This window comes from Orcinus orca, chromosome 3, assembly GCF_937001465.1.
Source record: "Orcinus orca chromosome 3, mOrcOrc1.1, whole genome shotgun sequence".
Taxonomy (NCBI): domain Eukaryota; kingdom Metazoa; phylum Chordata; class Mammalia; order Artiodactyla; family Delphinidae; genus Orcinus; species Orcinus orca.
Genome location: NC_064561.1, coordinates 123,462,945 through 123,488,269, shown reverse-complemented (window position 1 = coordinate 123,488,269; position 25,325 = coordinate 123,462,945). Strand labels below are relative to the sequence as shown.

The window sequence follows — 25,325 nt, the reverse complement described above, 5'->3', positions numbered from 1 at the left end:
TCATATATATTCATATATATATATCACATCTTCTTTATTTATCCATTCATCTGTTGATGGACACATAGATTGCTTCCATATCTTAACTATTGTAAATAATGCAGCTATAAACATTGGGGCGAACGTATGTTTTCGAAGTTCTGTTTTCATTTTCTTCAGATATATACCCAGTAATGGAATTGCTGAATCATATGGTAGTTCTATTTTTAGCTTTTTGAGGCACCTCCACATGTTTTAAATAGTGACTGTGCCAATTAAAATTCCCACCAACAGTGTACTAGGGTTCCGCTTTCTCTACATACTCGCTAACATTTGTTATTTGTAGACATTTTGATGATAGGTGTCACCTGTTCTGACAGGTGTGAGGTGATAGTTCATTATGGTTTTGATGTACATTTCTCTGATGATTAGTGATGTTGAGTATCTTTTCATGTGCCTGTTGGCCATCTGTGTAGTATATTTTCTTTGGAAAAATGTCTATTCAGGTCTCCTGCCCATTTTTTACTTGGGTTGTTTGTTTTTCTGATATTGAGTTATATGAGCCATTTATATATTTTGTATATTAACCTTTTGTCAGTCATATCATTTGCAAATATCTTCTCCCGTTCAGTAGATTGTCTTTTTGTTTTGTCAATGGCTTCTTTTGCTGTGCGAAAACTTTTAATTAAGTCCCATTTGTTTATTTTTGCTTTTGTCTCTTTTGCCTTAGGAGAGAGATTAAAAAAAAAATATTGCTACAATTTATGTCAAAGAGTGTTCTGCCTATGTTCTTATCTAAGAGTTTTATGGTTTCAGATCTTACCTTTAGGTCTTTAATGCATTTTGAGTTTATTTTTGTATATGGTGTGACAAAATGTTTAATTTCATTTTTTTACATGTAGTTTTCAGTTTTCCCAGCACCCCTGATTGAAGAGATTGTCCTTTCTCCATTGTATATTCTTGTCTCCTTTCTTGCATAGATTAATTGACCATAATTATGTGAGTTTATTTCTGGGCTGTCTATTCTTTTCCATTGATCTATGTGTCTGTTTTTGGGCCAGTACCATGCCGTTTTGATTACTGTAGCTTTGTAGTATAGTCTGAAGTCAGGGAGTGTGATACCTCCACCTTTGTTCTTTTTTCTCAAGATTGCTTTGGCAATTCAGGGCCTTTTGTGGTTCCATACAAATTTTAGGATTATTTGTTCTAGTGCTGTGGAAAATATCATGGGCATTTTGATAGGGATTGCATTAAATCTGTAGATTGCTGTGGGTAGTATGGACACTTAAACAATATTAATTCTTCCAGTGCATGTACATGGGATATCTAGGAAACTACAGATAATTTGGACATTAATGATAATGAAGATAACATACTTAAAACACATCAGAGTGGTTCCTATATTTAAAGGCCAATTTGTAGATATAAATGCTTTTATCATTTAAAAGTTTTTTAAGATAAATAACTAGACATTCATCTCAAGAATCCAGGAAAATAATTGCAAAATAAATGTAAAAAATAGAATTAATAAAAGATACAGACATGAATGAATTAGAAAGAAGAAAAACAATCTATAAACTCCCTTTTAAAAAGTCATATGTTATGTTTTTGTTCTTCAAGATAGTTCTTTATGAAGACTAGTAAAATAGACATATTTTGGTCAAAGTCACTGTTTTGTAGATAAACTAGGCCATATCTAGGACTTTACATAGGCTACACTACTATAATTGCTCTTCTAACATAATAATGCTTAATATTCAATAGTTTTTATTTCATAACATTTCTGTTTCATTCACACAAATACTGTTGGAATAAGCCATATAATATCAATATGCCTGTATTTTCAGTCATCTCTAGGGTGGAGGTATGTTTATAAGCATTTCTATAGCAGAATCAATTAAATATTAATAGTATACTGTTGGAAAAGAAGTACTAATTGAAATAGAAAAACATATACATGTTCTTCACTCTAACTGGGGTTTCTGCACTTTGGACTCTGTACCACTAACTGAGCTTCTGGACAACTAAACCACAAGAGAATTCAACCAGCCAAGACTCAGCCAGATTATAATCACACCCCAGTGTAAATGGTGCCTTGGGAAAATTGCTGAAACTGGAAAACCATTTGGGATAGTGGTGAGCAGTTTCTACATTCTTGAACTCTGGAATTTGTCCTTGAATCTGGAACCTCTCTCTTCCTTGTTCTGGTTGTGGCTGCTTTGGCGAACTTTTAAAATAGTTTTGCTGTAGACAAGTACCTGGCCATTGTTCTTATGGATATGCTGAACCAAATGCAGATATTTCTGATTTAAATATTAATTTTTGTTTAGCAGTAAAAATTGCATTATATCTTTCTAGGATGAGGCCATTTCAGACTTAGGGGGAAAAAATCTTTCTACTAATTCAAAGAGAATTGTTTTTGATAGATGAGTACATTTTTATTCAGTTATTTCCTCACAGGAAATCATGAGACTAGGACCACACCGGAGGGGATGCATGGGTCTAATTTCCTCCTTTCTGCATACTGAAAGAAAGACTATGAAATGAAACTGCACTGGATTTTTTTTTTAATAATTTTTTTTCATACAGCAGGTTCTTATTAGTTATCCATTTTATACATATTAGTGTATATATGTCAATCCCAATCTCCCAATTCATCATACCACCCCCCCTGCCACTTTCCCCGCTTGGTGTCCATACATTTGTTCTCTACATCTGTGTCTCTATTTCTGTCCCAAACTGCACTGGATTACTGCAGCCTACCATGTACTGAATAATTAACGTCTCACATGAGGTACCATTTATAACTGAATGAGTCAGAGTTTGGGACGTGTACTTTGAACTACTGTACTTGTTTACTTTGTATAGGTTAAGTGGTTCAAAGGATCTGAGGTGAGGGTGGGGATATCTCTCCTGAAGAAAATGGTGGACCCATTGTTAGTTTCCTGGAGAAAGAATAAAAATAGTCGTGGATTAAGGAAGGGAGGACTTCATCCTCTCTCTCGGTTGGAGGCAGTGGGATGTAACTCTGGTTAAGGAGGACATGATAGAGATAAATGACTGTGGAAGATAAGATGGTGTTGGCTACTTGTTTCATGCTATAGGCTAAAGAGGCTGTAGCATGTAGCTTGTTTCATGCTACAGGCTAAAGAGGGAAATGGCTCAAGTGGATCCTCAGTGCAGAGCAATGGCTGATTGACTCTAGTACTAATATCTAAATTTCTATTTTACATTTTTTCTTTTGTATGTTCTAAGTCTCCTTTAATATTTTTCAGCCTTCACTAAAATTTCAAGTGCTATGGTCCAGTGTTATTCATGTTGTGGGGCATTAGGAATAAGTCTGTGTTCACTGCTGAAACGGAGTGGTGGAGGAATGTGAGTTTTCCCCCATTCTGCCCTCTCCTCTGAAGTCAGCTTGGTGGTAGTTGTCAGAAAATTGAATGGACCTCTTGACTGAGTAGAGAGTATTTGTCATACACCAGGCAATAGCTGAGTGCAAGTGGCCACTATATTACCAATGTGAGACATCTTCCCTGCTAATATTCCAAAAGGAGGAAGTTGGTCAGCGTTGGGAGATATTCTGATATCGTATACATGAGACTATCTAGCCAGTAGATATTTTAGTTACAGTACGTCCATCACATAGAAAAAGTCATTCATGCCAGTTAGGACATCTTGGCAATTAAGCTGTACCAGTTTGTGGTATTCAATAACTACCACAGAAAATTCAATGAAGAACTAAATTACTCATGGTTAATAATAAAATAATGAGTTTATTACCTTCTCAAAAATGTCTAATGTTGAGAAAGAATATGACAAGAACAGAAAATTGATTTTATACCAAAAGAAAACCAGATTTAAAGTGAATGCAGCCCATAGGATTTTTTCCCTATAATCTCTTTGACTAGAATAAAGGAACATGTTGACCAAGACATGTGGACAAATGTCTATATGTTACAGAAAGATGTTATTTGGCATCTCTTTGTGGGCCAAAGGTATAAATTCTTCCTGTTTCCTAGGAAAATTCTAGAACACTCAAGATTGTTAATAACCCAGTGTTTTCTGTGCTTCTTTTTTTTCTTGTCAGGATTCCTATTATACTGTTCTAAACACATGCTGAGGGGATTATTTGCTTACTACAATAGCACTGTGGGAAAGTTAGGTTGATTTACAAAGTATTATAGTTCTTCAAAAGTACAAACACTAAGAAAATCTAATTGGATATGGGCAGGAAAGAAATGGGCACATACTAAAATCTATATATTATTTTGTTTTCAGCATCAGTTTTGTCACAAAAATGTTGCAGTTCAGTTACTCTGTGTATATATAAAATATCTGCAAATTTTGACAATTACAGATTTTATTTTGATTGGTAGAATATTGTACTTGTTTGGACACAATTATGCATCACAGCAAAACATATGTGCGGAACTTATGTTGTACAGCTATTTTAATGAGCTAGAACAGGGGTTGGCAAACCCAAGGGCCAGTTCAGTCACATCCATTTGTTTACATATTATCTTCATGCCTGGAGTTATTCAAACTGCAAAGTTTGAAGGCACAGCCCCTAAGGACTGCTCTCACTTCTGATGCCAACTGAAAGTTTGAGAGGTTCCTAAAACCACCCTCAGGTTTGATAATTCATTAGAAGGCTTCATAGAACTCACTTTACGGCATGGTAAGTCCCTAAGCATTTTTGTACCTGTTGATCAAAAATTAATTAATTAAAAATTTAAAATATAGTTAATGCCAGTATCAGTGTTTCGTTCTAAGACATTCACAGGCAAATGATACTGGTAACAAAAAGGATGATACATAGGGAGTCTCCTTGCTAAGGCTGGATTTAAACCTCTGAGCACTGTTTGTTTTGTTTTGCACCGAGTAGGGTGATTAAATTTTGGGAAAGAGCAGGTAGTAGGGACTTACCATGCTGTTAATAAATGTTTATCGAGGGCCTCCTTTCGGCAAAAGTTATTATACTCATGATTCTGGTTTATTACAGGAAATGACACATTAAAATCAGCCAAAGGAAGAGGCACATACGCCACAGTTTGGGAGAGCTCCAAACACAAAGCTTTTGTTGTCCTCTCCCATGGAGTAATGACCCACTAACCTCCCAGCACTGGTGTTTGTCAATATGCCGGGAGTATTACCAGGGAAGATCAGCTGAGCTTTTGTGTCCAGAGTTTTAATGGAGTTTTATTCCACAGGCATAATTGACTGATTTCTTGCTTATGTGGTTGAACTCAGACAACTGATACCATGTGACTCAAATCATGTGGTTCGTCTCTCTGGTATGGCCAGCTTGCATCCTAAACAAAGACAATCCTATTAGTTATGACATAGATCACCTTCCAGAAGCATTTTTGTACCTGTTGATCAAAAATTAATTAATTAAGGGCTTCCCTGGTGACGCAGTGGTTGAGAGTCTGCCTGCCGATGCAGGGGACACGGGTTCGTGCCCCGGTCCAGGAAGATCCCACATGCCGTGGAGCGGTTGGGCCCGTGAGCCATGGCCGCTGAGCCTGCGCGTCCGGAGCCTGTGCTCCGCAACGGGAGAGGCCACAACAGTGAGAGGCCCGCATACCGCAAAAAAAAAAAGAAAAAAAAAATTAATTAATTAAAATTTTAAAATATAGTTAATGCCAGTATCAGTGTTTCGTTCTAAGACATTCACAGGCACATGATACTGGTAACAAAAAGGATGATACATAGGGAGTCTCCTTGCTAAGGCTGGATTTAAACCTCTGAACATTGTTTTGTTTTGTTTTGCACCGAGTAGGGTGATTAAATTTTGGAAAAGAGCAGGTAGTAGGGACTTACCATGCCGTTAATAAATGTTTATCGAGGGCCTCCTTTCGGCAAGGTAACTGCCAGGCATACAATTCTCCAATTTTTACATATTTGTTCCAGACAATGCTGGAGAAAAAGGTGATTTTCTAACTAAGGCACAGAATTATTTGATTCAAAACTGTTTATTCTAGATCTGTAAAGTCATTTGTTTTCAAATCTAAGCCCTGTGAAGATTTGGTGTTGTTTTTTTTTACACAATCATTTAAGTTAAAACTAAGCTATATTCTTTCTCCTGTGCAAGTTGTTAACATAATGGATGGTCATTGAATAAATAGAAGGCAAAGTAGAAAGAGAAAACAAATAGTCCATTGTCTCATCTATCTTCTAATTTTAGGTTTTAAAAATGAAGTTGTGGGCTTCCCTGGTGGCGCAGTGGTTGGGAGTCCACCTGCCGATGCAGGGGACGTGGGTTCGAGCCCCTGTCTGGAAGGATCCCACATGCCGCGGAGCGGCTGGGCCTGTGAGCCATGGCCGCTGGGCATGCGCGTCCGGAGCCTGTGCTCCACAGCGGGAGGGGCCACGGCAGTGAGAGGCCTGTGTACCACAAAAAAAAAAAGAAAAAAAAATTGAAGTCATATCTCTACTCTTTATATTCAATATATCTTATCTTTCCTCCATTCATCATTATACTTGTTTTTTCAAGTTATTACACATTTTTAAAAAACATCATTTTGATGGTTATACAATAATTCTTGCATGGATTTAGCATTGTTGATTTTACCATTTGACTTTAGTTTTCTATATTTTTCTCAAATAATGTTTTTATTTCTTTGTTTGGTGGGATAATGCACCAGAATGCCACTTCAAACATTTTTTTTCAAATCTATGCAAACCATAGGGTAATCCAGAACCTTTCTTCTAATAGATATCAATTGCTTATATGATAAAACACATGTATTTACATATGAATTAAATTTAATAATCAAGTCAAATAAGCTTTCTTATTTATAATTTTCTTCACCTTGACAAATACTAAGAAATATTTAATGCTATGTCTCATTTGTATGTTTAATCAAATCGAGTTTTCAGAAGATTTCCACATAAGGAAGGAACAAAAATCAATGTTGTCTAGTAAGGAGTGATTGTCTTGGGCAGTGTGGATTGGCCTGAGATGGGCAGTCACCAGGTTAGAGGGTAAGAGGATGTTCTCCATGATTCTGCCACCCAGAAGGCAGGAAGTGGGGTTTTAATCTCAGCTCTGCCTCCTGGCTGGTGGCCTGGATGCCTCCACCCTTCCTCTTGATGCATTACTTTTCTCTGTAGGTCATTCCATCATGACCTCCCTCTTCTTCCGCTTAGAAGTACATGACATTGCACCCCTGTTGCTCAGTCTAACCCCTTCTCTCCGTTCTCCCAATATTGGCAAGGTTCTTTGTTCTGAAGTGAGGTTATTTCTTTCCTCACGTGACACAGAGCTATCTGTTCTCAGTGTCTTGCTGTGCTTCTAGTGATAATAGTTCTTTATTTAGCTTCCTCTCTATTACAGCTTTTCTCTCCCTAGGAGTTTGGCATGAGTTTCCGAGGGCTGGGTGGGAAGGCAATCAAGTGCTGCATTCTCATGCTGCATCCAGATTTGTCCTCCTTCTCAGACCTCATCCCTGTCTACTTAACAAGCCTGGTTCTCTCATTCCCTCCTCTGGGGTAGAACTCTTTCCCCACCAAGTACATTGCCTGTCAGAGGATAAAGGAAGAGTTTCTGCTCCCCAGTGGTTTCAGGGCCTCAGGCCTAGAGGTTGGCTGTCAGCATCTCCCACTGTTCTTCCCATGATGCTCCTCGGTCCTCTTAAAGTTGTGCTCTGGTGAGCCTGTCTACAGGCTACCCTGACATGTTTAGACCTGTCTGAGTTCTCAACTTCTCAACTTGAGCTAATGTTCTGGGACCCTCATTCCACTATTTAGAAATTATTGGACTTGATTATTCTTTTGTTAACACTAATTTTAAAATCTCACATCACTAAATCTCCACTGAGTTTATTTTTCAAATTCATTTGTGTACCAAACTACAATTTAATCAGGAAACTGGTCTAATACCCTTGTGAAAATGTGATTAATTTTTTTGGAACCTTGACTGACGAAGTAGATGTTTTCTGCTTTTATTTTATGTTCACTCTTCTTCCCGTGCCCTTTATGGTGAAAAGTGGGTGACAAAGCAGGCAAAAGGAAGGGAAATAATTTTTTTAAATTTTTATATAGAAATTCATTGTCCTTAAAAAATCTTTTTAGAAACTTTTCCTACAGCTTTTATGTACTATAATAAAATGTAGCCTTTATGGCAAAGCTTCAGAAGGTATGGTAAAAACTACTATTAAAAAAGCAAGTAATAAAAAGAGGTTAGAAAAGCTGTTAGGTGAGTGCAAATCTCATGTGAAAGAAACTACTCTCTTAGCTCCATCCATCCATCCATCCATCCATGCAGTCATTTAGTTTTCACATTATGCCAGATGCTGTGCTGTGTATCAAGGATATGAAAATGATCAAGATATGGTGTGTGCCCCAGAGAGATATATAATCTAAAGGGGGACAGAGATGTGTCAAGAGGTATTATAGACATTGTTGATACCCCAGGTCACATTCCTCTGGCCATCTCTAACTTGAGCTGTGGTAGACAGTGCCATGTATGTTGAAGTCTTCTTTTTTGTTTTTAATTAATTAATTAATTTTTGGCTTAGTCGGGTCTTAGTTGTGGCATGTGGGATGTTTCATTGCAGCACACAGGTTTCTCTCTAGTTGTGGCGCATGGGTTCCAGAGAGCGTGGGCCCTGTAACTGCGGCACGTAGGCTCTCTAGTTATGGCACATGGGCTCAGTTGCCCTGCGGCATGTGGGATCTTAGTTCCCCAACCAGGGATCGAACCTGCGTCCCCTGCATTGGAAGGCAGATACTTAACCACTGGGCCACCAGCGATGTCCCATGAAGGCTTCTCACTACTAGTGTCCACTGAGTTTCTCAGCTTTACTGCCTCAGGGACCTCCCTGAAGCTACTCTCTGCCTGTGTGTTTGTGTGTGTGTGTGTGTGTGTGTGTGTGTGTGTGTGTGTGTGTGTGTTGGGATTGAGTCCTAATTACCCACGGTTGTAAACTGCTTAATAATTCCTCCTTTATTGGTTTTCCCTTTTTATCTGTCTCATCCTTCCCTCTTCCTCACTCTGGCTTCCTGGGAACACCACCCAAATAGACTATGTGTACTCAAGCTCCTCGTCACTTTCACCCCAGATCCTGCTTTTGGTCAAACCCAATTCTTGTATTATTAATACAAGGTAATAATATCTGTAGATGATGAAGGTATAAACAGAGTTCTCTTGTTCTACAGAGGATGGAGCAACTAATTCTCTCGGTAGAAGTTGCCAGGAAAGACTATTTGCAGGAGCCAAAGAAAGGGAGAAATTCGAAATTGATAGTTGAAAGATAAAGCTCTCCAATTTCTTTAACAATAGCTCAATATGAGATATATAGTTCTGGGATGATATAATAGAGGCTACTTTGCATATCTCCTGTTATTTGCGTGGCTTATACATGCCTGAGACTTTCTAGGCTTTCTGGAGGAGTGAATGATAAGGTGGAGCTAATGCCCAGTTCTCAGACTAAGTAGCTTTTAGAACTAAGAAAAGGAACAGTTCTATGCTTTGACCTCAGAAAACAACCCTGGACCAGGGAGGATGCTTCGAGGTAGGAGAATGTCAAGATATCCAGGCTTGGTCCAGGGATAATGGTGGTGGTCAGGGATGAAAGGACAGTTTGCTTGCAACACTGTGTGGTGGCTTTCTGTTGTCTTGTTACCAAGCTCCCAGGAGAATGTGTGTCAGGTTCCATGAGAGAAGGGCTGTAAAAATTTAAAGAGAAGGTCAAATGGAAAAGTTGTGATTCATCAAATCATTGTAAAAAACCCCTAAAATTATGAGAACCTCCCTGGGGAAGGCCCATCCCCCAGGAAAACCCAGTGCTTTGCCTGAGACCTCTGGAGAGTATGAGGTCTGAGCAGGTCCATACTGGTGTTGATGGGAGGAACATTGTATTCCCTCGGCTCTAGAGCCTCTAACCATGCCAAGAGGCAGGCAGAACCATCGAAGTTCCTGAGGCCACAAATGGCGGGAAGCCAACTGTGGCCGCTGCCCCATGAACTGGGCAGATGAAGGCAGTTATGCAGTGGGGGTTGGGTGAGAGCTCTGGTTCTCAGACTCAGAGACTATGAATATGGTTATCCACAACCCAGTCACCATTTCTCCCTGGTCATCTGGTAGCTGGACACTGGCCAAGCATGAGTTACCATGTCATATGCTTAATGAACCAACAAGACTATGCCGCTTCTTAAAAAAAAACCAACATGGCCTTCTCCATTTGGGCATTATAATAAAGCCTAATGTAGAATGCAAGGACAAACAACACAAACCCCCAGCTTTAGGCCTCTATTTCTCAACATAATTCTTAAAATAATAAAAAAAAAGGGAAGTTGCAGAACAGTTGTATAATAAGGTCCAACATACATAAAAGACGTGTGTAAGAGTGTAAAGGCGTTGAAAGGGGACTGGAAGGGAGCTGCCTGTTTGTTGACAGTGGTTACCTGCAGGGAGGCACTGGGAGCTGGGCGTGGGAGGGAATGGTAAAGGGGACTTTATGTTCTGTTCTGGATTATCTGAATCCTTTACATATTATTTATGTAACCAAATAAAAAGCACACAGTTAAAAAAAATTACTTTCAGATTCACTCACTTCTCTGAATTTCCATTTTCTCATTTGTAAAATGGAAATAATAATACTTACCTCCCAAAGGTATGTTGCATATGAGAAAATGTCTGTTGAGCCTCCAGCATCTCAGTGCCTGACATATACCAGGCATTCAAGAAATTTTAGCTGTCTCTACCCTCTCTTCTCATGAGGTAAGGAAGAGAATAGCCATTTTAAATAAATCTGATTTCTTTCTTAAAATTCTCAACATTAAAGTAAAGGGAGAACCTGAAAGCAATCTTTCTTTCCTTAAAGGCCTAATAATCAGATTTGGGGTATTTCTTTCAGGAGATCAGAAAATGGGCCACACCACCGTGAACGTACCCGATCTCTTCTGATCTTGGAAGCTAAGCACGGTCGGGCCTGGTTAGTACTTGGATGGGAGAAAGTGGGTTAGATTGCTCTGATTATTTCCTCACTTATAAGAATCCCCCTGAAAATTTATGCCTAATTTTGCAATCTAAGCATTATAAACTGTCCTTACTTGGAAGACTTTTATGAAATTGCATAGACATTAGGTCATATCAAGTATGATTATATAATTGATGGTTCATGAAAAAAACAAAATCAGTTTTCTGAAAATGTACCTAGATAAAAATGAGTAGTCTTCTTTCTGTCTGTTCACACAAGAACAAATAGTATATCCAAAAAAGTCACAGGACTGTAATGCTTCTTTTACTATTTTACTACATTTATATGTTACTGTATATATTACTACATATTACTAATATTGCTATATTTATATATTTTACTATTACTATATAATTTACCACATATTATAGTATACATTATATACCATACAATTTACTATATAATTTATATATTTCACTATAATACTGTTTTGCTTTTTTTTTTTTGCGGTTCGCGGGCCTCTCACTGTTGTGGCCTCTCCCGTTGCGGAGCACAGGCTCCGGACGCGCAGGCTCAGCGGCCATGGCTCATGGGCCCAGCCGCTCCGCGGCATGTGGGATCTTCCCGGACCGGGGCATGACCCGTGTCCCCTGCATTGGCAGGCGTACTCTCAACCACTGCGCCACCAGGGAAGCCCAGTGAAACTTTTGAGGTAAGAAATATAACTAACTTGACATTTTCTCAATACTCACCGGCTGTCAGTATAGAAAACATGGAATTCAGATTATAGCCCTTGCCCAAAGGATTCACAAACTAAATTTGTCAGACTGAGGGAGAAGCAGCATGATGGTGGGGTGAAGCATTCCCTAATGTTAGGGAGGGGTGGGTCACTGGCACAGATTAACAGAATGTTCTAGCTGTTTAAAGGACCCGAGATACCATTTAGCCATGTTCTGGGCCTTTTAGGAAGTTTTTTGGGAACAGAGCCTCCCTTACAGCTTGTTCACTGCTTTACCCCCAACACCTAAAACAATGTTCACCACTGTGTAGGTGCTCAGTAAATACTTGTTGACTGACTAGTACGGAAACTCAGGTCAGAGAGGTGAACTGATATGATCAAGGTCACTCAGCTGGTTTATGGTAGAGCTGGATCTAGCAAGTGGTTTTGACTCTTCATTCTTTGCTCTATCAAACTTAGGAGGCAGCTCCTAAAAAATGAACTACTCCAACGAATGAAGCCTCCTGTATGCTTTCTCTCTACCTTGCACATAGCATTTCTTCTTCCTATATGAAATATTACCAACCAAATATATCAATTTAATGTCTGAAATGTGAGTTGAGAGACTCGAGTTCTGTTCCTAGTTCCTCCGTTCACTTCCTTTGTAACTGAGGCAAATGACTTAACCTGTTCAAACTCAGTTTCTTTTTTGGCTGTGAGAGGGGCTAAAGGTTCTTTCAGTTCTCCTATCCTGTGATTCTAAATTTCATGAAAGGTTCTAATAAGCTCACCTGTGGACTGTATGTCTGAATATTCTTATATCAGTGTCCTTGAAGTGTGGTCATTGCATCACCTCTATCAGAATCACCTGGGGTCCTTTAACTATGCTGATTTTGTAATTGTTAAAAAGAATAAATTAGACACGTAGTTGTTGATTTGGAGGGATTTCCATTAAGCTATGCTTCCTAACACTTTCCACCTTTATAGTAATGGTACACATAAAAAGTGATAATATTTATGTGGTGTACTGGGGTAAGAAACTTTAGACTGTCTCTTTGCCAATTCCCCTCTCACTGAGAAACTGTGCCACTGAGTGAGAAAAACAAGTTGCAAAAAAAGAAAAATGATCCCCTTTTTGCAAGACAATACCAAAATTCTGTATGACTATGTATAAGCATGTCTGCATGCATATGTATTATATGTTTGTATACGATTATGTGAGTTACGTTATGTGCTTGTAGATATACAGTATTATAAGAATATTGAAAGGAACATACTGGGTTGTTAACATATGGGAGAGGAAGGAGGACAAAAAATAAAAAAAATTTTAAAAAGGTGAAAACACTAGTGTGTATGCTATGAACCCATTTATGCATTTATGTAAAGGAATATATTCATATATAAAGACATTTAAAAATAGAATAAAAAATGCAGATCCATGGCCCCTACTGTAAAGCCAAATCTCAGGGACAGGAGATATGGAGAGGTGCATCATTAACAAATATTCCAAGTGGGGGCTTCCATGGTGGCGCAGTGGTTAAGAATCTGCCTGCTAATGCAGGGGACACGGGTTCGAGCCCTGGTCTGGGAGGATCCCACATGCCGCGGAGCAGCTAGGCCCGTGAGCCACAACTACTGAGCCTGCGCGTCTGAAGCCTGTGCTCCGCAACAAGAGAGGCTGCGATAGTAAGAGGCCCACGCACCGCGATGAAGAGTGGCCCCCACTTGCCACAACTAGAGAAAGCCCTCGCACAGAAACGAAGACCCAACACAGTAAAAATAAATAAATTAATTAATAAACTCCTACCCACAACCTCTTCTTTAAAAAAAAAAATATTCCAAGTGATTCTGTAACAATGAAATCTGTAAATCTTTGCATTAAGTGCTAATATCATTAGCTGTAAACACAGCTTCGTTGGAAATTTCCATCCTGCAATGCAGGCTCAGCTGATCTTCATTGTCTTGGAACATAGTAGATGCATAATAAATAGCTGCTGATTATTTGAATCATTTGGAGGACAGGTGGAGGGAGTGAGGGCCAAAGTGGTGGGAGAAGTCGATCAGCTGGGCAAGGTCAAGCTCAAGAGCCATGAGGTAAAACACATAAGAACAATGGACTGGGCTCCCTTGGCATTTTCAAACATTCAACAGTATTTATTAGGCACTATATACATGCAGGGCACTTTTCTCTATCTTATTTCATTTAATTCTAAAATAACCCGTTACAAACTCAGAGAGGTGACGTGGGTAGCACAAGTAGTATCAAAATTGGGATTTGAACCCCACGCATATTTTGAGCACTCAGCTATAAACTAGACTCCTTGTAGCTGCTGAGGATAGGAGGGCAAGCACAATAAACGGTTTGCTCTTTTTCATGTCCACAGTCTTGCAGCTCGGCCACGATCATTCCAATCTGTTGTCGATTATTAGTTGACAGTCCTAGTCGGCTGCCTAGAAGCAGCTTCTTTGTCATACATCCCAACCTGGATCCCGCCAAAGAGAGATTACTGCAGATGTGCTTTTTTGTCTATCGTCACTAGCTAGTGTTTTCACAGTGGGGAGAAACTATTTCCCAGATGATTTTGAATAGTGCAAGAAGACCAAGAAGACTAACTCTAGTTCCTTCCAATTCTTAGGCACCTATCAAGGGAAAATAATTCTGGCTTTTTATAGCTTTATCTGCTAAGTATTTTGCTGTTAGAGCAAAAGGAAGGTGAGAGGTGGGGAAAGAGATGCCCCCTCATTAAGTTCAAGGGTGGGGCAACGAATGGTACAAATAAATTCCACACACATACTCATTTTTTGGTAATCTCTGGTGTTGGGTAGTGGATAGGAAAAAATCAGAAGTGTATATTTTGCGCCTGAATGCTTGAAAGAAAACAAAAACGGCATCTTTTTGTCACCCACTAACATTAACTTAAGGGCCTTGATCTTTGGACCTGTGCCACCCCGCGATCATTTCTGGAGAAGTAGCCATTTTGCAGATTCTGGAGAACGGTACCAAGGGCCGGACCCTGGTACTGAATCTCTTTCCCAAACGTCTGCGGAGCCAGTCTGGATCGGTAGCACCACGGCTGGTCTCCGTGATTTAGCAGCAACATAGAGTCGGAAAAAACCGGAAGACGGGAGGCAGGGATTTCCAGGTGGAATCAGGGGTGTGCGAAATTCATTAGTGAGGACAAGGCCCCACCGGGCGTTATCCGTGGTTACAGGTGCGGAGCTTCTCTAGGTCTCCGCGCCTCTGAGCCCAGTTAAGCTGCCACTCCTTCCCCAGGTGTGCAGCCTGCGTCCCAAGCAGCCTTCCCAACCTGGGGAAGTGGTCTCAGTGTACGTCAACAAAGTGCTACCTCTCCCGTAACTCAAGCTTGGCCACACGGCGCCGATTTTAAATCGATAACACAACCAAGTCCAGCCGGACGCTCCGCTCATCCAAATGCGCTTAACACAAAACACCTCCGCGCTTCTTCCACTGTTCCCAGCTTCCTCCGCCCCTAGTTCCTCCTCGGTCGTACTTAAAGCCCGGAGTGCTGGAGTGCGGCTCGGAGGAACGGGATGGCGAACTAGGAGCGGCGCCGGCGTCCGGCAGCCCATCGCACCGGGCATGCTCAGTGGCACGGCCGGCTGGGTGGCCTCGCGAGCTGCACCCGGATCTGCTCGGCGGCGGCGGCGGCTGCGGCGGCGACGTGAGCGCGCAGGGGGGCGGCGGCCTCGCCTCCTCTCTGTCTCTCTCTGCGCCTGGGTCGGGTGGGTGACGCCGAGCGCGAGATGTCGGATTTTGATAGTAACCCGTTTGCAGACCCGGATCTCAACAACCCTTTCAAGGTGAGCGTCGTCCCCAGCATCTCCCGCCACCGTGACGCGTCGTTGTTTGTTTAAACCGACAAGTTCCTTCGCGCCCGCCACTCGGCCCCCTTCAGCCCCTTAAGACAGGGGCTCGGGGCCGCCGCACCCCTCGGTGGGGTCGCGCTCCGGCCCACGCGTCACTCGTTTTGGGGTCGGAGTGGAACCTACCGAGCTCCCCATACGGCCGGCCCTCCCCGCGTCCCCGACTGGAGAGGGTCGTGCCCTGGCTCGGGAGTGAGGGTTCCCGGGGCTTCGGGGTTCCCGGCCCGCCTCTCGGGAGCGGGGAGAGTGAGAACCTAGAGCAGGTGGAGTTGTCACCTGTCAGGTAAGTGTGGCTGGCCGGGCAGGGGCGGGGGCCGGGACACGGCGGAGGGGGGCTCACCCTCGGGAGGGGTTGTCATGGGGACCCGAGGCGGCGCTGAGAGGAGCTGCGTGGGTGATGGCAGAGATGTGGAGGAGAGGTGAGGGCACCGAGTACGCTGCAATTAAAAATAAAAGGTTTTTGTTTTTAATTTTTAAACTTGTGTTGCGCCCAGGTGCCACCAGCGGCGCTGCCACCCCTCCTCCCCACCATTTGCCTGAGGTTGAGGGTACTGATAACAAAGCGTAAGTTAAATATAAATAAACACACCTGGAAACAATAGTGCACGTGGACGATCATCTTCCTTCCTAACCGCTCTTAGTAAGGTAAACGACGGGATATTTTCCAGGCTCCTTGTGCGTCAGCTGTTCTCTGAACAGCTGAATGAGGATACCATTTCCCACATGAGCTTCTTTCTTTCTTGGAGTATACCTTTTGGATCCCAGCTTCGAGAGGGCTTGGCATAGAAACCGGCAAAGGAAGACGACTAAGGTGTTCATTATCTGCGCCTAACTTAATGCAACGTCTATATAAATACCTTAAAAAGTACCACTCCAGGTTTCTTAATGAGTGCTGCTGTTTAGCACGTGTAATTTGTTTCTGTTGCTCGAAGTTGGTTAATTTCTCCTGGTTAGGTACAATAGTAACTTTAATTTGTGGTCCTACAAGGGTCACTTCTGGCTTGTTGAATTTACATCTCTTCTTTTACTCCTGGTTTTATCTCTTATTAAGAATTCTAGAAAAGGAAAAACATCCCTCTTCTGATTGTTTGCCTGTTAATTTCATGGAGGATTATCTTAACTTAATAATTCTGATTATTATTGACAGCTTGACTCACTGTAGAAATGTAGAATAGACTCAGTCAACTATTCCTTTGCCTCTAATAGCACTTAAGAAAATTCTCTACACCTGGCCTGAAACTTTTAGGTTTTAAAGATGATATGGTTATACTCTGAGTAGAATTTTTTCCCCCCAGAAGTTTAGTATTCCATCATCCCATGTTGTGGAAAATCGGATTATTCTTAAATCATAAACATTCTAAAGAGACATCTCATCACTTGCCAAATGGGTATTATTTTAGAATATTTTGAGGTATAACATTAAGAACCTGTTAGCTCTTCCTAGTTCAAATAATTCATTGATGCTGTTTATTCAGCATCTGACAGTTTGGCTGTTTTCTGTTCTGTCATTCCATTTCCTGGCGTAATTTACGTAGCTAGTTCTCTTGTTAGGGCGAGACATTGTCGGCTTCTTAGCCCAGACTGCTTTTTTGTGACAAGTAATGTTGCCATGACACTTTCCTCTTCTGCTGTACAGAAGGTTGCTGTAATAATTCTAAACCCAAAAGTAGCTTTAAATATTCATTGTGGCATAAAATTATAAACTTTTTTGTTCTTTATAAGTGGATGCATTCAGAGGACAGTGATTATTTAGGTTCATAAAATGCCTCAAAGGATGGATAATTTAGGCCTAAAGAAGACTTGGTTGTACACGTTTCTGTTTATGATCTTTCCCTATTTTCGGTGACTGTCAGAGCATTGTGTATCTGACCTTTGATTTTTCTACTTAAATGCAGCTGCCCTTCCTCCTCTCAAAGTAAAGCTTTACATTATAGCATATTCTTTCTTCTTTCTACTGTTGGTTTCCTTCTATGTAAATGTGATTCTTGAAATAGCATTTCTGGTCCTCTCTACTTACATATAAAAAGTTCTCAGGTGCATCTTTGTGTTACCTTATCGTCATCTTTCTTCTCAAATCTGTTCTTATTTTCAATATTTGAAATATTTCAGTATTCAAAAATAAAGTTCATATTTTCAAAATATATATTTCACATTTGGCAACCATCCTAATTTCTTCTTAATTAAAAACTATTTGATTTCCGTTGCTAACTTGCCCATTGTCTTACATCGAGGCGTAGGTAGTGCAGAATTGGCATTGGAATTTAGGTCACCTGATTCCTAGTCAATTGCTGATGGCACTATATATTCTCTGTTTGCATTTCTTTCACCAAAATTCTTGTCCTGTGTTTGGAGCTTGGACTTGAGGCTCTCATGTAGTATTTAAAAGTTTTGGCTCAAGAGTTAAAACAAACAAACAAACAAAAAACCCAAAACTGCATTTAATCTTGGCTTTGTCACTGACCAGCTGTGAAACCTTGGAAAGTTACTTAGCCTCTCTATACCTTTAGTTTACTATTATGTAGAATAGAATAATATCAATAGTACCTTCTCCATAGGATTGTTAATAGGATTAGGTGAACATACATTTAGTGTGTTATCAGTGCTCAATGCATGGTGCCTTTAATTAGATAATAATAGGTAGTATTAATAGGAATTCAAGGAACTGTATTTAATTATAGTTGATGATACTATTCTTAGCTTATTAATTTGGTGAAGTTCATGTTACCTTTGAATCTTCTAGAGTGCTAATAGTAGCTGTTTGGAGGGTCATAGTTGAGGAATCAAGGCTAAAAATAATTAAGTGGTTTGCCCTAGGTCACCCTACTAAGAGTAGACCCAGGTTGTCTGAATCCTAGTGCTTTGTCACTTCACATGCTTCCTCCCTAATAAAAGAACTCTATATTAAAATTGAGCAACTGTCCATTTTATTTTGGCCTCAAACATTAATTCTACTCTATTGAAATAATCTATTTAAAATGGCATACAATTCAGTGTTCTTATTTATCTTTTTAGTTGCAGTAATATCAGTGGTATCTTTAGTTGCAGTAATATCAGTGGTATCCTAACAGTTTAGTTGAAGTTGAAAACTTTGTCTTAAAAAGAGACCCATGGGCTTCCCTGGTGGTACAGTGGTTACGAATCCACCTGCCAATGCAGGGGACACGGGTTCAAGCCCTGGTCTGGGAAGATCCCACATGCCGCGGAGCAACGAAGCCTGTGCACCACAACTACTGAGCCTGTGCTTTAGAGCTCGCAAGCCACAACTACTGAAGCCCGCAGGCCTAGAGTCCATGCTCTGCAACAAGAGAAGCCACCGCAATGAGAAGCCCGCGCACCGCAATGAGTGGCCCCCGCTCGCTGCAACTAGAGAAAGCCTGCACGCAGCAACAAACACCCAATGCAGCCCCCCCCCCAAAAAAAAGACCCATAATTCAAGGATGTTACCCGTTTTGTTTTCATTTACAATAAAGTGGATGCCACTCTTCCCTTAGCCATTTAAAATTTTAAGACTGGAGATTGGATAGCAACAGGAAAGGATTTTTTCTTTATCTTTCAGCATTAATCTGGAACATAGCGGTAGTAACTTACGGTCTGTGGTATTTTATGTTCATGTGAACTGCATGAGTTCCCACTCTCTTTTCCTCAGGTTGATACTTTTAAAAAGAGTCCATTGAGCTGCTGATTATATTTCATCAAATTAAGATGCATCATTATTTTATTTACCTCTGTTTCAGTTATCTATTGCTGTGTAACAAATACATGCAAAATCCGCTGATATGGAGGCCGACTGCATTACACCAGTTTATATAAGGGACTTGAGCATCTGAGGATTTTGGTATCCAAGGGGGCTCCTGGAACAAATACCCTGCTTATAGCAAGGGACGATTGACTGTAATCCCAAAATGTAGTGGCTTGAAACAAAAATTACTTGCTCAGTATTTTGTTATTTGAGCTACATTTAGCTGGACAGTTTGTTTTCAAATGTTATTGTCTAGAGTCACTCATGTGGCTTCAGTCATCCAGCAGCTTGACTAGAGTGGGATGGTTTAAGATGTCCTCGCTCAACTACCTGGCAGTTACCTGGGGCTGTCAGTGGGGACAGCGATTGGTGCTCTTTCATGTGGCCTTTCCTAGGAATAGCCTGGGCTTTTTACGTGGTGGTAGTAGTGTTCCAAGAAGACGAGTGAAAGCCACAAGGCTTCTTGAGTCAGTTCGCTTCCGCTACATTCTTTTAGTCGAAACAAGCCACAAAACCAGCCCAGCTTCAGAAAAGGAGTGGGAGGATTAGACTTCACATCTTGATGAAAGGAACTCTGTCCCTCTTGATATAGACCTAGGAACTGAAAAGATAAACCCAGTGTAAAATGGTGAGACAGGTACAGGATAACCTCAATAGAACTCCCATCAAATGGAGGAGTGGGAGGCATGTAGCAGTCGCTGGTACAAACAGCAGGTCTGAAATCCAGCCAGGCTCATTAGTCAGGGTCCCCTACTTTGGGGGCAATGAGAGTTCTTTGATTAGGGCCCAGTTCTACTACCTTGGAAGTCTTTTTCTAATCTTATTTTCTTCTGCTTTTGGCTCTACCCTCTGAGAAGTCCTTCTTTTCTGTAAATTACTCCAGTTTGTAACTGGAGTAGTATTTTTCAGTCTGCTTCCTTCCCATTGAAAATTGGGAGCCCAGAAACCTCTTTTCAATTTGAAATATCTCTGTTTCTTTTAGTCCAGGCTGGTACAACTCTCTTAACAATTTGTTAATCTTATATGGGTTCAAACTATCGCTTAAAACACATCTGTAATTCTTTCTGAGACGGTCTCTTTATTTAGGGTACAGTGTCAGGGTGCTGTGGATCAACGCTCTTTTTTTTGTTTTGTTTTTGTTTTTGCGGTAAGTGGGCCTCTCACTGTTGTGCCCTCTCCCGTTGCGGAGCACAGGCTCCGGACGCGCAGGCTCAGCGGCCATGGCTCACGGGCCCAACCGCTCCGCGGCATGTGGGATCTTCCCAGACCAGGGTACGAACCCGTGTCCCCTGCATCGGCAGGCGGACTCTCAACCACTGCGCCACCAGGGAAGCCCTGGATCTACGCTCTTAAGATATGTGAAAACCTTTTGTCTAGATTGAGTATCTCCTACGGCAGTGTAAGCTCCCAGGCAGGTACAATGGGAGGCTGCTAGTGTGGGCGGGGTACCTCTCACAAATGCTGAAAGACAAAACTAGTGTTTGAGCATGTTTTATTTTGGTCCTTGGCTTTTACAATAATTGTAAAAGAAATGATGGTGAGTGTGAAAATTTTGAATGTAAACTGTTCTTTTGCTGATGTTGCCCCCCCACCCCCCCGCAACCAGAAAGGTTTTTTGGAGTGCAGTTAATATTTACTAGTGTCGAATGCAGATCCAGGAAACTTACTGGATATTTTCTTAATATGAATCACAGTGTTATGTAGTTCCTGAAAATATATATTGGATTAATGAAGTTAGTGACCAGTTCTTAAAAATGAATCTACAGTATTCTGTTCTTGTCCATCCAGTGAATATTGTCTTCAGTTCCCAGTGCGTATTTGAAGACTGGTTTGAACAAGATAGGTTGTTCCCAAGAAGAAGACAGAATGACCATGGGTCTGGAATCAAGTCCTAGGAAAATTAAGTTTACTCAATGGGTTTAGTCTACAGAAGGCTAAAGGGAAGTTTGAGATATACAGATGCTTGAAGGGTTCTTAGTTGGTTGAATGAATAAATGTGTTCTTGCTTCAGGAAAAAAAGGCCAATTGGCAGAGTTTATATGAAAATAGATTTTGTCCTAACATAAAGATTTAAAAAAATCTATTAGAATAGCCTGATAATGCTCTTTTGGTATGGAGTTCCCCAGCACTTGAAGGAATTCAAACAGAATTTCAATGACCTATCACAGATGCTAAGGCAGAGATTTGTGTCTCAAGTTCTTTTTCTACTTTAAAAGTCTCTAATTGTTACATTTTTGTACCCTTATGGACCATTTTGTGAATGCGTAAATTCTGTCATGTTTTAACCTACTGGATATTGGAATTGAGTCTGATCATCTCAAGAGAAGAGGGTTTATGTTCTAGGATGCTATGCTCTGAGCCCCAGCATCTACTGAGGGAGCAGCCTGAAGTGATTACTTACACATAGGTGATCATGTCCTTTACTGTGTGATACTTGCCATGCTGGTCTTAGCTGACTGATCTTATCAAGCAGAAGCCAGTCTTTGAGCTGATCAGGAGCAGATAAGATCGCTTGGTCCAAAAACTTTGCCCCAACGAGAACAGTGATAGTTAACTGAGCTATCTTTCTCAGGAGCTATCTTTCTCTGTGAGAGCACAGAGAAAAAGTCAGGTAGTTGTGGCGGGAATAACCACGGAAAGACATGAGGAAAGAGCCAAATTATCTATCATGCAAATCATGAAGCACTAGAGTAGGAATTGTCTGACCAGGGCTTCTGGTCATTTTATAGAATTCCAGTCCCTTATTCGAGCTGCTCTTGCACTACAAGAGATATTGCCATGTTTTGAAGAATTCCAGCCTCTGTGAAACCTGGCATCCTTCTTTCTGTGTGCAGAGTCTGTTTCTTTCAACCAGAATTGCCTAAAGGTAAATGCAAAGCAATATCTTCTTGCCCAAATAGTGATAGAATCAAACCTGTAGGGACTTCCCTGGTGGCGCAGTGGTTAAGAATCTGCCTGCCAATGCTGGGGATATAGGTTCGATCTGTGGTCGGGGAAGATCCCACATGCCGTGAAGCAACTATGTCCATGCACCACAACTACTGAGCCTGCGCTTTAGAGCCCACGAGCCACAACTGCTGAAGCCCGTGCACCTAGAGCCCGTGCTCCACAACAAGAGAAGCCACCGCACTGAGAAGCCTGTGCAACAAAGAGAAAGCTGTGCGCAGCAATGAAGACCCAATGCAGTCCAAAAAAAAAGAATCAAACCTGTATTTAGGGACTTCCCTGGTTGTGCAGTGGTTAAGAATCTACCTGCCAATGCAGAGGACATGAGTTTGAGCCCTGGTCCGGGAAGATCCCACATACCACAGTGCAACTAAGTCCGGGCACCACAACTCCTGACCCTGTGCTCTAGAGCCTGCGAGCCACAACTACTGAGTCCACGTGCTACAACTACTGAAGTCTGCGTGCCTAGAGCCTGTGCTCCACATCAAAGACAAGCTGCCATGAGAAGCCTGTGCACCACAACGAAGACCCAATGCAGCCAAAAATAAATAAATTTATGAAAAAAGAAAAAGACCTGTATTTAGACCGAATACAGTTAAAAATGATAGAAGAGGTCTACATGATATAATTAAAGTTGTACTTAGTTTTTGGTGGTAATGAAAGTCCAAACGCTATGGGATGTTTTTAAGTCACAAGAAGGAAATTTCCCAACTTTTAATATGTATGGGCATAAAAGATAATGTGGAGGTTGGTTGGATTTGACTTTGTATCAAGTGTCTTCCCTGTGCAAGAAATGCCACAAGAAATCCTTGTAAGTGTGTATGCAGATAGCAATCTCAATAATCTCCTCCCTGGCATTTGGCATGGGGTGCTTATGAGAATTAGTAATGCTAGTTCATCAGTTGATGGACATTTGGGTTGTTTCCACCTTTTGACTGTTATGAATAATGGTGCTATAAACATCTGTATACAAGTTTTTGTTTGAACACTTGTTTTAATTTCTGTTGGGTATATACCTAGGAGTAGCATCTCTGGGTCTTCTGGTAACAATGTTGAATCATTTGAGGAACTGCCAGACAGTTTTCCAAAGTGGCTGCACCATTTTATATTCCTGCCAGCAGTGTATGAGGGTTCCGCATTCTTTACATCCTAGTCAACATTTGTTGTTACCTGTTAATAATTGTAGCCATCCTAGTGAGTGTGAAGTATCTAATTTTGGTTTTGATTTGTATTCCCCTGATGACTGTATGATGTTGAACATATTTTATGTGCTTATTGGCCATTTGTATGTCATCTTTGGAGAAATGTCTATTCAGATCCTTTGCCCATTTTAAAATTGGGTTATTTGTCTTTTTAGTATTGAGTTATAAATGATTTTTAAAAATATATTTTGGATATAAGTCCTTTATCCAGATATACGATTTAGAAATATTTGCTCCCATTTTGTCGATTACTTTTTTATTTTCTTGTTAATGTCCTTTGAAGTACAAAAGTTCTAAATTCTGATTAAGGTCAAATTACCTATATTTAGTGGCTTTTGTTTTGATATTATATCCAAGAATCCTTTGCCAAACCTGAGGTAATGAACATTTATCCCTGTGTTTTCTTCCAAGAGCTTTATAGTTTTAGCTCTTAATTTTAGCTTTATGATTCATTTTGAGTTAATTTTTGTATAGGGTGTGAAGTAAGGTCGAACTTCATTCTTTTGAATGTGGATATCCAGTTGTTCCAACATCATTTGTTGAACAGACTGTTCTTTCTCCTTTGAATGGTCTTGGCACCCTCGTTGAAAAATCTCTATTCTTAATCTGTGTTCTTGCAAAAGAAATGAAATATTTTAGTTTAAAAAGCCCTTCATATTTCATGCAAAATGGCTCCCAAGTACCTGCTGAAGTCCCTAGAGTATATATATTAGCTCTCCCAGCTTCCCAAATTGCCAGAGCTAGTGTTGCAACCCCTTCTAATCTCTGCTTGTTTCAAAACTTAAAAAAAAAAAAAAAGTGTAATAGTGGGTTTTATACTTGTTTTTAGAATGTAATTCTAAATACATCAATATTACCAACTTGATACTTTTCCTTTTCTTTAAAAGAGACACTTCCATTTATTTTACAGAGTACAGATGAATTAGTGAATTTTTTTTTGCATGTCAGCAGAACTGTTGGAACCTCTTAAAAGAATGAAGCAAATAAGTGTATATTATAAAGTGTAGTGCATTTTGAGTATTGGTGAGCTCAAACTAGGAAGAAAGGATTTGTGATAGGTATGCATTATAATTCTAAATTGATTGTTAATAGAAGAAAAATAAATCAGACATTTGAATGCAAGTGATTTAGTATATGTAGCTAGTAAAGATTTTTTCTTATCAAACACAGCCAAAACAATGCATATCATAGAAAAAACAATATGTACACAACAAATACTGGATGTTTCCACTTTGTTCAAGAGAAATAAGCAAAGGCAGAGTTGTATATATGCTACTGGCAGTCATTTTATCTGTGGGAACCCTCCAATGGTGGTTAGAATTCTCATATAGTGATGAGGAATATATGTGGAAGGTGGTAGGTGATAGGAAAAATGCATCAAGAATATGGGCCAGTCACGGCAGGGGCTGGTGTACTAGTGTAATTTTACTACCATTTAGCAATTTTCCCGAAGCTGTTGATGCTTCTTTTGGTTGATTTAGCCAGTCTTGTGGTTTTATTTATGGCCTAGCATACCTAATTTTTGGCATCTCAAATAGTCATAGATTTTAGTGAATTGCTTACAAGTAAGTGGCATATTATAAAAATGTAAATTAATGTATTCCCTAAGCTTCAAAGAAGTGTTACATGCTTTTTCTACTTGATTAAAAAAAATTTTATGGAAATGTTTATATTTGAATCTCAGGGGGAACTTAACCACCATTTAGAGTTGAGTCCATAAGAAAATATTCTGTGAGCTATATATATTGCAGACAAACATTTCTGTGTTCTTAGCCTGGTGCTGGGGGCTTAGAGGAAGAAGTTAATGAAGTTTACAGAGGTGGCCCAGGGGAGTTGGTAAAAGGGTGGCTTTGGAACCAGGCAGCCTAGATTTGCTTGTTCGCCTCCTAGCTAGGTGACCTTAGGCAAATTGCTTAATTTTTCTGCCTTCA

The 25,325-nt window shown here is 40.4% G+C and overlaps 1 protein-coding gene and 1 long non-coding RNA gene across 10 annotated transcripts in view; one reads left to right on the top strand and one right to left on the bottom strand.

The window, feature by feature from the left end:
- Positions 1 to 4,733: 4,733 nt before the first annotated feature.
- LOC117201686 (uncharacterized) lies at positions 4,734 to 17,356 on the bottom strand. Of its 2 annotated transcripts, XR_007476390.1 has the most exons (4): positions 15,848 to 17,356; positions 11,657 to 11,770; positions 9,460 to 9,651; positions 4,734 to 5,291 (listed from the first exon to the last, which is right to left on the bottom strand). It is a non-coding gene; the product is annotated as an uncharacterized LOC117201686 (long non-coding RNA). The 2 variants fall into 2 exon arrangements; XR_004483775.2 differs by lacking the exons at positions 9,460 to 9,651; positions 15,848 to 17,356 and adding an exon at positions 12,414 to 13,290.
- SCAMP1 (secretory carrier membrane protein 1) overlaps positions 15,249 to 25,325 on the top strand; it is a 139,422-nt gene continuing 129,345 nt past the window's right edge. For 2 of the 8 annotated variants that reach the window (XM_049707761.1, XM_049707762.1), the window contains exon 1: positions 15,288 to 15,444. In XM_049707761.1, the coding sequence (XP_049563718.1) occupies positions 15,388 to 15,444 (57 nt within the window). In that variant the 5' untranslated portion in view covers positions 15,288 to 15,387. Of the gene's footprint in view, positions 15,445 to 25,325 lie in introns of all 8 variants that reach the window. The other 6 variants (XM_033430071.2, XM_033430072.2, XM_049707763.1 and 3 more) reach the window with 4 other exon arrangements.